The 12,250-nt window shown below is 44.9% G+C and overlaps 1 protein-coding gene across 1 annotated transcript; it reads left to right on the plus strand.

Moving 5' to 3' along the window:
* The first annotated feature begins 1,579 nt into the window (after positions 1–1,579).
* LOC112572838 lies at positions 1,580–9,778 on the plus strand. Its single transcript, XM_025252744.1, has 5 exons — positions 1,580–3,643; positions 4,168–4,318; positions 5,167–5,305; positions 7,023–7,216; positions 7,454–9,778. The coding sequence occupies exons 1-5, from the start codon at positions 2,244–2,246 to the stop codon at positions 7,958–7,960; spliced, it is 2,391 nt and encodes a 796-aa protein (XP_025108529.1). The 5' UTR covers positions 1,580–2,243; the 3' UTR covers positions 7,961–9,778.
* The last annotated feature ends 2,472 nt before the right edge of the window (positions 9,779–12,250 follow it).

Here is a 12,250-nt window from a genome sequence, read left to right on the forward strand (position 1 = left end):
AAGAGACAGGGTTATCAACAACGGAAATCAGAATGCCGAACCAAAGAGGGAGGAAACCAAAAGCAGGAACAGTAGCTGAATTACAAAATCGACGGATAATGTATGCAGCTGATGAAGCAAATGTGAAACGATGATAGAGATTTGTGTCTGCGCCCGCCTAAGTGTGAACTGTCTGCCAGAGGAAAGGAAAGTTAGTCGCGCCGGAGGAATATTGAAGTTCACTTAAAATCGTAGGAAGGGTGTGTGCTTGTGTGTGAGAGTGATAGAGAGAGTGTGAGAGAGAAAGATAGACTGGCTTGCGTGGTGATGTAAAAGATGTAGAGACAAAAGTGATCAAGGCCCTCGATACTCTCTAAATGTCACTGAGAGAAGTGCAAGCCCACGCGCAAATCACACGAAGCGTGGGCTATGCACCCGATGTATCGACAGAACAGTCACAGGTTAGCAGACACATCAAGACATGGACTTCACCACCATCACCGAGTGGGCAGCTGGCAGCCAACAGACCAAAAAAAAATGACAAAAAAAATATGACATATGCGGGCAGGCTTATAGATTTTTGTCCTGTGTTTGCGGATCCATCGCTTACCACGGTGGCTTGTCGGCGGGGATGCCGATGAAAACTGCTTTTGCTACCACCTCCACACTTTGCGGTTCGATTCCCTTGCACCTTTTCTCTTAATGCTCGTGTGTTTGTGAGAGAGTGAGAGAGAGAACGACCGAGTTTACCTACTTGTTTTCATCCTTCATTGATGCCCTTAACGTCGATTGCACGTGCGTCTAATGATTTCATGAAGATGAATTCTCTCGTGAGGATGCTGCGAGGGCAACCGTTACGTTAGAGGCGTGACGTAACAACCATGTCTTCCGCTGGGCAGATCTCTTCTCCACAAGCCAAAAAAATTACTTGTTTTATTATTCATGTCTAAAACATATTATTTGTTTCTGAAGGACGTAGGTTTCATTTGATCCATTTAATTTTTTTTTAATGTTGCGTAAGTGTTTCAAGATTAGTTTCTTGCTTTTTTAAAAAAAAAGTCTTCTCTGGTTACTGCATGGTTTTCATGGTATTTTAATATTGTATTTTATTTCTTGAAACGGCTTTTGTGTTTTCGGTGTGTCAGTATAGTTTTATGTAAGAATTCTCCCGCGCACAGATGTGGTCTGTCTGTCTGTCCGTCCGTCTGTCTGTTGGTTCGCGCGCCTTAGAGAAATAGTTTTTCAGCTCGCAACATGTCTGGCGCTAATTCGGTGAAAAATCTTTGTGACACGTCGAACTGCCTCGCCCACATTTCAAAGCTCTTGTGGAAATTAGATTTTTTTTAAACCGTAAAGCTTGCGAGTTGCCTAATGCGACCTAATGAGTTCACTGCTTTTCCACTTCATTGCAGCATCAGCCTTTCTTCCTCCATTCCTCCTGTCTCTTCTCCTTCCCTCTGTCTCACCCCTTCTCTATCATCCCCTTCCCCATCCTCATTCTTTCTATCACCGTCTCACCTTCTTTTAATCCTCTGACCTATCGGTCTTTTGTTTCCTCGAAGTCAGTGAACCGTTTCTGGAGAGAGAGAAAAAAAAAAAGACGCGGCCTACATGTGTGATCTTCATCCTCTTCACCATCCATCTCCCCTTCATCCTACTACCGCATTCTGTGTCGAGCGGGCGCGAGCAAGTCTGCGACCCGCGCTGTCGACCGTCGATGTCGCTGCGCTTGTAACGTCATCGAGTTCCGTCCCCTGTGACACCGCTGCGAGCGTCGCTGGTGTTCACTCCAGTAGCTACAGACGCCGGAGATACCTTCCTCCAATTTTCCTCTCAGCGGCCGTCTTTTGGAGGCTGCAGTGTCCGCAAAAGTGTGAACAGTGACCTTTTGGAAATAGCTTTCGGTTTATCTGGCCAAGTGAGTTTTTTTGTAATTAGAGAGCAGATTTTTTGCGGTTTCCTAATCGACTTCCTGGACTACACAGCGGCGGCTTAGAGATCTGCGGCCGGTCGAATTTAAGTGGCACAGTGTCTCAAGAGGGTACTTCACTTGATGTGATAACATTCAGACATCGGAAAAATGTTAGCAGCGTGAGCTGTGTCCCTTGAGGTGGAGGATCCTGTTATCTAGTGGTGTAGAACAGTCCTCACTGTCCTAGATACAGAACTCTCGTTCTTTATGAAGGTTTTGTCTTTTATTTTTGGTTTTCTCTATCACCACAATGTAAGTTCGTAGTCACGGGTGTCTGAGTTGCCGGGTGGACATGGCGGTGCCTTGGAACTTCACTCTGAACGTGAACCTGCAGGAGGGAGCCGAGCAGCAGTTGGAGTTACTGCAGGAAGTGGCTTCGCACCCCATGCTTGAAGACGAGAAGGTCTTGCGGCAAGCGCTGTACCGCTACGAGAACTACTGGCTCCCCCTAGCGGCCAAGCATCCGGCCGAGACGCTGGCAGCGCCGCTGGATGTCGAGTGGATCTGGCACTGCCACATGCTGTCTCCGCTCAACTACCAGCACGACTGCAGCCAGCTGGCTGGCCGCATCATCAGCCACAAGCTGTACAGCGCCGTGGAGCGCCGCAAGCATCAACAGAAGGCGCGATCCCTGTGGCAGGTAGAGTACCCGCAGGAACCCTATCACCTGGACCTGGAGACGGCGTTTTGCGGCACCCAGGAGGACGCCTACACCCGCCTCTCCTGCGACATCCTGGGCGCCGCCTTCCGGCAGAAAGTGTTCTACTACCAGGTCAGTCTTCCTCATTATCGAGACGCTCAGTTCCTGAGCGCAGCGGAACTACGGTACAAGCGGTTCCTGTTCCTCAAGCAGCAGAATCCGGACATGGCCATCGTTCCGTGTTATGACATCGATCTGATGTGGCACACGCACCAACTGCACCCTCTGGCCTACAAGATTGACACGGAGACAATCCTGGGTTGGACCCTCATCCACGATGACACCGTCATCGACCGCAGCCCGGGGTTCAAACTGTCCAAAGTCGACGGCAACACGGTGGACCTGTGGCAGAGCACCTTCGAACACAACTTCGCCGTGTGCGGCGCCATGTACAGAGGAGAGCCCCCTAGCGGTAAACTTCACGCCCTGACGCCGCAGCAGAATTTCATGGCGTCAACGAAGACGGCCACGTTCACCATCGAGAAGGTGGAGATCCAGGGTTTGCCCACGCTGGAAGGGAAACTAGTGCTGAAGATCTACGCCGGCTGCAACGAACGGGTCGGCAAATGCATTGCCACCTTCCGAGGCGAGCCACCCTGGCAGAGCAAGGAACTTCCGGAGGCCTCCTTCGAGACGGATGCCGTAAACTTTCTCAAGATCCGCGCCATCGACCAGGCCGGCGTGCTGGGCTGCTTCGGGAGTCAGGAGGTCGTGGGTGAGCGGGACGTGGACCTCAGGCCGACGCTGGACTCGCTGACACACGAGACATCGGTCGAGCACGCGGTGACCCTGTCGCAGGGTCACAAAATCCTCACGGTGCAGATTACTACGCACTTCTGCTGGCCCCAGCGGGGCCACGTGCATCTTTTTCTGAGGCCCGCCGCCTTCTCGCAGGCCATCACACCAGAGAACCCGCAGACCCTTTGGGGGCCCGTCCCGCTCCGAGAACTGCCACTCGGTGCCGACAAGTTTTGCCAAGTGGCCACTCACAGGTAAGCAGCTTTTTCATCTACCATTAATCCAAGCCCTGTACAGGTTCTCGGTTCTTAAGGTAATAGAGTTCTGTTTGAAAATATGTTTCTGAAGATAAGGAAACGCATTTTAATCGCGTATTTGCGAAATTATCGGCTGCTGAGCATTAGGTTTCTTTAAACTGATAGTTACATCACTTAAATGCAGGCAGGTCTGGGAATAAGAATTGAGTCGGTAAAACTCTTGTTTGTTAAAAATACAATACAATACAATACAATACAATACAATACAATACAATACAATACAATACAACTTTATTGATTTCCAGACTACAAGAGTGAAAACTCACATGCCAACCCATGTCTCATTTTTCTTTGAGGATTTTTTTTTTTCTCGTTTTTTGAGAGGGTGTATCTGAGGGTCTATTCAACTGCGGTCCTTTCGTTTGAGTAATGGTAGCAGGACTGGTGTATTATAACCCCGAGGTATTTGAGCATAATATGTACCCTAGTTGCGTTTGCTCTAACCTGGAGTCTCGTGGCAGCTTGGTGAACCATTCCGAGTCTGTGGTGATGACATGTCGGGTGGTGCACAGTCAGCCGCTGCTGCAGTCCGCCGTGCAGGTCTTCTACCAGGAGAAAATGGCAGCCGTGGCGCACCTGGTGGGACTGGAGCAACTACCACTTCCTACGCAGGTATGGAAAGTACACTACCACGCAACCTGTAATAACTGTCTGCAGTGCTTGGACACAGGTCGATACGCCGGCAACGCTCGCAGACACGTGCGCGTACACACATTAACCACCCACGCGCTCTGGCACTCATACACACCATCTCTCTCTCTATCTCTCTATCGACACTTGTGGAGAGGGTAAAGAGAGAGAAGAGGGTGCGATCTGGTGCTAAAACTCTTTGTAGCCAGAAGGCACACTCTGTGTTGTCATAAAATGTTAGAGCAAATATCATTTTCGATAATGGCGTTAATGAATGGAGCGATAAAGTTACCGATAAGGGGAAACTTCGTTATTCACGAGGCCATGAGTGTGCGTGGGTGGGTGAGTGCATTCACCAGCATGTACAAATGTGTATGTGTGCGTGCAGGTTTGCTTGTGTGTGTGTCTGTGTTTGTAGCTGTGCGTTTATGTGTGTATGAGCACGCGTATGTGTTGTGTGTGTGTCGGGTGGTGACATGCCTACGTAGTTGCTACTGTGTCTGAAACCTTCAACCACTAATAACAGCAGTAAAGTAATTAGATAAATAAGCTTCAAAAAAAAGCGACCTTCTTGGAAAACTTCAATACGGCATTTAAGAGAAAAAAGTAGTTGTAAAGTCTGTAAAGATTATTTTACCATCACTGGGGCTACACACTCTCTATTCTCAGAACGAGGACAACTCTTCACAACAGCGATGAAAATAAACAGTCCATATTATTGTCTAACACAAAGTCCAAACATTAATCGGACCACGTCATACAGTCCATTCAACTCTTTGGCATGTCATGTCACACCTAGAACTATCTTTTTGTGTGTGTGTGTGTGGCAGGTGTCTGACCCAAGACGAATGCCGTATCTCAACCCCAAAGCCGGTGAGCGCGCAGTGCTGATAAAGAACCACATAGGTGACTGGGCTCTGGTCATCGGGCGATGGACAACATATAGAAAAACGGCCTCCAGGATTGGAAGTGAGGGAAAACTTGCATATTTTTGTTAGCCTGCCTGCCTGCCTGCTGTGTCTGTCAGTCCGTCCGTCCGTCTGTCTGTCTGTCCTTCTAGATGGATCTATGAATAAATTAATAAAAATATATTGTGTGTATAAGGCACGAGTTTAAAAACATGTCTTTGGGGACACAAGCAATACTTGAGAGCCAAATATAGTTATAACGAATACAATGAGTACAAATAAACGCACACACGCACGCGCCTGCAAACACACACACACACACACACACGGATACATTTCTCTTTCAGAGAACTCAAGAACTCACCTTCTTGGGTCTTGTAAGCTGGATGTGGTTTTATGTCAGAGAAAGAAGATACGCAAAGTTGGTCAGTAATTAAAAAACAAAACGAAATACCTACAAGAAATAGGGTGGATGGCGAGGGGCTGATGGTGAAAGGTGAGAACAGCGGAAGCTCGTGAATCACTTTTTCTGTGCAAAAACACTGTCTTAACACAGGGACGACTCACATATCTTAGTGGTTCACCGTATCTAGTCCTCGGTGTCTACGCTCCTTCAGGCATCTTTACCTTTCCTGACAGAATCAGGTACCCGTTTCTACGAAACATAATCGAACTCACTTTCTCCCCCAGGAGCGTCTTCACAAACATGGAAACATAAAATCAAATTTCTGTTCTCCATTAACATGCAAGCGGTAACTACTTCAGGCGATCTGTATTTGCATTGCTTTCTTTCAAGCACTCCTCGACAATGTTGTCAACCTTTTTTTCAAGCAGATCTCTGTTTTCCAATAACACGGAAACGCAAGCCTGCTTCCAGCCATCCGAGTGTATGTTGCTATCTTTCGAGCACTCATCAATCAACTTGTTAACCTTTTTCTTCCCTGATGCCAGACAACTGTGCGATCGGCTTCTGTCGAGGTACATCCCGGATGTCCACACCCTGTATTTAGCTCGCAGCTGAGCATGAACGGCACGGAAATTCCGAGAGGAAATTTCTTTTTATGAAAACCAGAAGCATGTCTGGTTATTTTCTGGGTGGATCCCAAATGTTCATGCCTGGGACTTGCACTGAAATGCTCATGAAAATTGATGAAATAATTACTTGAAACTGCTGAATAAAAATTAATCCAGCAGTAGCATTTACCTGTTACTGGGGGTCCACATTTAAAAATAGATGACACTATAATTGAAACCATTCATTCATGCCCTTACCACCCAAATAGATCAGTCCACCCTGCTGATGCGGGCTCCTGCCTCACTTCAGACTAAAATATTTGTTGGCTGCTTCTTTTCTTCTCTGGTCAGTGTCTGGCGACCACGCCCCTATCACTTAGCCCAGCGATCAGGGTCCAAGACCTCTTTCGAAAAATGCCGGCAGCAGATAATGGCCACCATTTCTCACCCTCATTATCTCCCTTTTTGTAATTCTCTCATTATTTTATATTGTGTTATGTGTTCGCTGATAAAAGGGTATCCTCTAACACTTCCATGGTGAAGGTGTTAGAGAAGGAAAATTTGGTACATCTATCGGGTTCTGATTGCAGAATTCTAACCACTCTGCGATGCACTTACCCTTCTGCTAAGGCTAAATTCTTTGGGGTCCCAGGGACCCCCTCCTTTCCCATTGACTTTTAATGCGTACTGTACGCAATTTTTGCGTATTACCCTGTTACGCTCAGTACCAGGCGGAGAAACTGCTTTTATCATTATGTTCGCAGGTAGAAGAGGCAGGGACAATCACCCGGGCCAGCTGATGGTGCGGGTGCGGCCGATGGCGGATTACGGGTGGCGTGAGCTCACGCTGTCGTATCAAGACCAGCAGTGGTCCTTCCAACTGGGAGACCTGCACGCTGACCTCAAGAACGGTTTCATCCACATCAGCGATCCGGATTGCCAGGACGTGGCGGAGAAGGTAAGGCCGATAGGCACTGTGGATACAGCCAGGGCATTCTGGGTATTTACCGAACTCGCAGGTACCTATGTATAAAAATTATAGTTCTCATAGACCAGAAGTTGACCATCTGATTGTACTTAACTTATGTGTAGTAGTTTCGTATAAAACTTTAAGTTTTGATTTCACATGGGACTCAGGAAGAAACAATATTGCACAGTCTTAGCCTACGACACGAACCCTGTTGTGTGCCCCTAGGTTGCCCTGGCCTTCAGCGTCTCCCTTCTGCACGTGCTGTGCGCGCCGCGGCCGGCCGGATGGAAGCGTGGCCTGCCGCTCAGACCGACTGCCAGCAAACGGGGGACACGGACAGGGCGGTTGATCCCCTCGGAGGACATGCCCTTCGTGGTGGCGGCCGGTATGCTACAGGACACACCTACCAACGGCTACATTCGACGGACGTTCGGGAACGCGCTGGGCGCGGCGGTGGAAGGCGAGATCCTGCTGGGACTGACTGCAACAGAGAACCAGTTGTGTCGGCCCGAGGATGGCATCGGCGGGCTGTGGGCTCACCCCAGCACTGGGTGCAACGAGAACCACGGTGAGACTTCCAACGAGCTGACTGTCCCCGACGGGAGTCCTCACGGTAACGGAACCAGTCCTGACCGCAGCAAGGAAGACAACACCAGCTACAAAAGTGCTGATGGTCGCGAAAACGAGACGGGAGAGGACACTGCTGGGAAAGATAAATCCGAGGTTGGATAAAGGATCGGCAAATAGACCGTGTTAACCGAGATGAACTTTTGTTCTTGCGTGAGTTGGTGGACTAACCCCACCCCTACCCTTTTTAAAGAAATGAAATTAAAGAAACAGCGAACATCAGAACACTGTGCAAACAACACTCTTAATGCCAAATCACCGGGATGTTTTAACAACCCGTGCTTTGTCTTTGACATTTACAAACCATTTATTTTTTTATAGTTGGCAACTTTGTTGTATCTGTGTCTTTTCACACAATAAATGTGCACACCACTGGTTTTCGAATTTATAAAAACATTCTCATTGGAATGAGAACCTTCCTCTTGAAGAACCCAGAGGAAGTGTAACACGGAAGAAATTGTTGTAGCTTGTTCTTTAGGAATGTATGTGTCTACAAACCACGCCTTAATGTCTGCATGCAGCACTGCAGCGGTGGACAAAACTTTCAGCAGCTTCATGGATGCCACGCCCGACCTTGTGACTTGCTACATTTTAAACATAACATTCTCTGGCACAGACCCCTGTCATGTTTGAGGCACGAAAGAGCTACTAAAAAAATGGAGATGCAAAGTTGTGTATGTCATTGTCATGCTCATATTTTATACAACTTCATCATGAACAGCGTGCTTACTTGTTCAGATGTTTCAATATTTTTCCAACTTTTATTACGCACTTATTTGTCCTGTGATCAATTGACACTTTCTGCTTAGTCATCTTAGTTTCGTATAAGCAACTTTTTCATTACCCCAAAGCAGAATTTTTCAGGCAGTGATGTTGGTGTAATGGCCCGTGGATGCTACTTTACTCCTAGGTCGTAGTCATAAATCAGAGTGGTATTCAGTCTATTAACATTTATTTGGCTGGCATTGTCATTACAGCGATGTCTTCTTCAGTAAAGTGTTTACAGACTGAATACTACAAACGATGGTATTGATGTCCTGGGGTGAATCAACATAAAGCAAGACCGGGAAGTTTAGACATTACTTCTTCACGGAAACAAGACCCTTGTCCTTGATTTCCCCAGGTCGTGTCTTGTCCTCTGGACGATGAACACATGCTATCTTGACAGACTACCACTCACTTGTGTGATTTAAATGATCGTGTTAAATGGTGCAGACAGAAATAGGAAATAGGAAAAGTGAACTCAATGTAAAACGCTTAAAGGCTAACCCGAGAGTAAAATTACGTTGGATGAATATTTTACTTCGCTTACAAGTTACAAAATCTAATTAAATCATTTTTTTTCTAGAGATTCAGTTCTTGGAACATTGCAACTATAGCGTGGGTTTCGGGAAATAAATCAAGAACTCGTTACACGTAAATGTCGTTTGCTGATTAGGCTATAATTCGTCAGGTGTTCGAAAGACTAAGGTTGAGACCTCACGCAAGTAATACAAAGTTAGGTAAACCTAGGTGTACTTTTCTATAAAAAAAAAATGGACATTCACTGTGCATTGTTTTAATTAATAGTTGTAAGCTCATATAGCTTTCTAGAAACTACAAGCCATAATTTCTTTTTTTTTCAACCTCGGGTTAGCCTTTAACAGCCCAGACATAAACAATTCTATCTTCATTTTGTCTTCCGCTCTTGGTGTGTACACATATAAGTATTTCATTCATTGTGTCTGATTTTATAGTTATTTCATGAGATACGTAGACCTAGGTGCTTCATAAAATGAAGATAAAGCGATTCTTTGAAGTAAATTTAACTATTCTTTCCTCTAGAAGTGATTTGCTGGAGCTCTCTTTTATCAACTACTTAAAAGGTTCGGGGTTTTGAAAGGTTAAAAAAAATTAATGGTCATTTTTTAAAAATACATAATAAAGCTGTATTCTTTAAAAGTTCAATGTTTCTAGGTTATGTTGATGTATGTTATAGCTTATATCCGTCATAAAATCAATCCTTTGAATGGCTATGTCATATTAGGCTGCTAATGGCAATGTATTTTACGGATCCATTAGCTTCGTAATTGCCCATACCGGTCTCTTGTCCAACAAAAGACCACCATTTCCTGAGGATGCTGACTGAGTTTTATTGCTTAATTTCCAAGTCAGGAACAAATCGCTTCGTATTATAATTTATTACATCAAGCCAGTTAATTTGTGTTCCTAAATGTAATTCCTAGTCGAAATTGAACAGTTTAATTAAAATGGTTGGAAGCAATGAGGTAAACACTAAAATTGTTAGACACGACTGTTCGTTAGTGATTAAATTTAAAAAGAAGACATTATAAGCTATAAGAGGTCAAACTGAGGTGAGTTTGAGATATCTGTGTTTTACAAGGGGCACTTAACTCTTTACAGTTCCAAGCTTCTAGCTCATTAAACCAGAAAACTTAGTTTTAAGACTGTAAATGTTCGAGAGAACTTCAAAGAGCTTTAATGATGTGTCGTACAGACTAAACTTATTGAGAACAGAAACTTTGGTGCAAAAGTTTCTCCGCCTATTTTTCTTTGAATCTCGGCAGCATTCTGATCTCTAATCGGATAGTGGAACAAAAGAAGAGAAAAAAAAGTCTGTGAAGTAATGGCTTCAGAAAGTAGTCCTTACGCTTGGAGTATTTTTTTCCTGTCTGAGGCAAGTACATCCTCAAGAAAAATACCTACCACCAAGTTTTTGGAAGGTGCCAATTTGAAGACAAGCTTCTTTAACCAGAGAAGCCGCTTGTGTTGGTGCAAATACCAAGACGGTGAATAATTAAAACGAGGATCAGTCCCATTCTTAGGACATCTTTGTCTGCAACACGATAAGCTTTGTTCCGTGAGAAAGAAAAAAAAGTAGGACGTTGTTTTTCTTTTTCTTTTTTTTTTTTTTTTTAATCCTTCAAATGTTCGGGTCTTCCTTGAAGAAGATTTAAAGCCGAATGCACGGAAATAATCTTTTGTCCCTGTAACTTCTTTTCTCTGACCTTCTCTAATAAGAAGATAGAATCTATAGACGAATAGGGACAAGTCAAGTACAATTTCTCTTGCCTGAAAGCTAGGTTTAGAGCTCAGAATTCTCCGGATTGGGCTGAGCATTCCGTTCGATCCATACTTTCTTTGCCCTAGGCTCTGAGAGCAGGCTTGAAGCTCAAATCTTGCAATCGAACTTTGCTTGTCTCTCCATTACTGATGATGTGCGAATGTGACACACCCACCCACCCACCTCCCTCCCTTTTGCTGTCACTTGATACAGTTATTATTGTCTAATACGGCTGGAAACTTGCCATAGAATTGCGTGAGATTCTTTTGTATACGAGGATGTTATGGAAAGGCATTTTCTTGAGAAGGAAAGAGCTTTGAAAAATTAAGTTTCCTAGAAAAAAAAGATGGATAGGAAAGCTTAAGCAGGGGCGAAAAGCAAGAACATAGAAAAGCATTATTATGTGATTATTATGTATGTCGTTGGAAAAGTTTCAGATTTTTGAACTTATCATGCACGTGCAAATGAGTGAATGTCAGAAGCTGGAACATGTTACAATTCTGAATATGTGACACGTATATCGTGGTCACAAGCCGTCTGATGCTGAAGAACAGGGAATCAATAATAATACTTTCACATCTAAATAAACATACAATCTCGCTGATTTCACTTATTCTCGTGAGAGCCCCGTTGTTCCATTTTTAAAGAGTGATCGAACCCCAGCTTTCGCCCGACATTTCTGTCGACAATAATGGATATTAAATGAGAGCCAATGGGTCACATGACTCCAAATTGAATCTTTCAAGTGTAGATTAAGTATCAGACAGAAAGAAATTTTTGCCGCTTGTAAAATAGCCGTACTTTCATTAAAAGATGTATTTTCCAAGAGAAAACCAAAACTGACCAGGTTTAGAAACTCAGACCCGAATCATGAAAGCTGAGGTTATTTGCCGAAGTACGTTTCTCAGAACGAGGAAGGCAGTTTGTGGTGGCATTTATAAAAGTGTTCAGCAAGTGCAGTGAGGTGTGGATTGATCTCATACCGACCTTCTGCTGCGTAGACATAGGCCTATGAAGCTGCCATTGATTTTGCTGTTGCGACTGAGTAAGATATTGCAGCATGGGCGCGTCCACGAAGATCAAAAGCAAGAGTTGGGGGAAAAAAATCCAGGTCTGCAGAACATGGAACGCCAACAGCGAATATGAGAAAATGCTGAAAGACCCAACATGCAAACATGCAATAGATAAAAAACAATATCTTGAAATGTCGAGGTGAACCTGTGTGAGAAGAGAGACAGACGGAATAAGACGGGAAAACCCGGCATTCGACACACACACACACACCATTTTTTTTATCTGTCAATCTCCTCCCCTCTCTCTCTCTCTGAAGG

Source organism: Pomacea canaliculata, linkage group LG9, assembly GCF_003073045.1.
Source record: "Pomacea canaliculata isolate SZHN2017 linkage group LG9, ASM307304v1, whole genome shotgun sequence".
In the NCBI taxonomy this organism is placed as follows: Eukaryota; Metazoa; Mollusca; class Gastropoda; order Architaenioglossa; family Ampullariidae; genus Pomacea; species Pomacea canaliculata.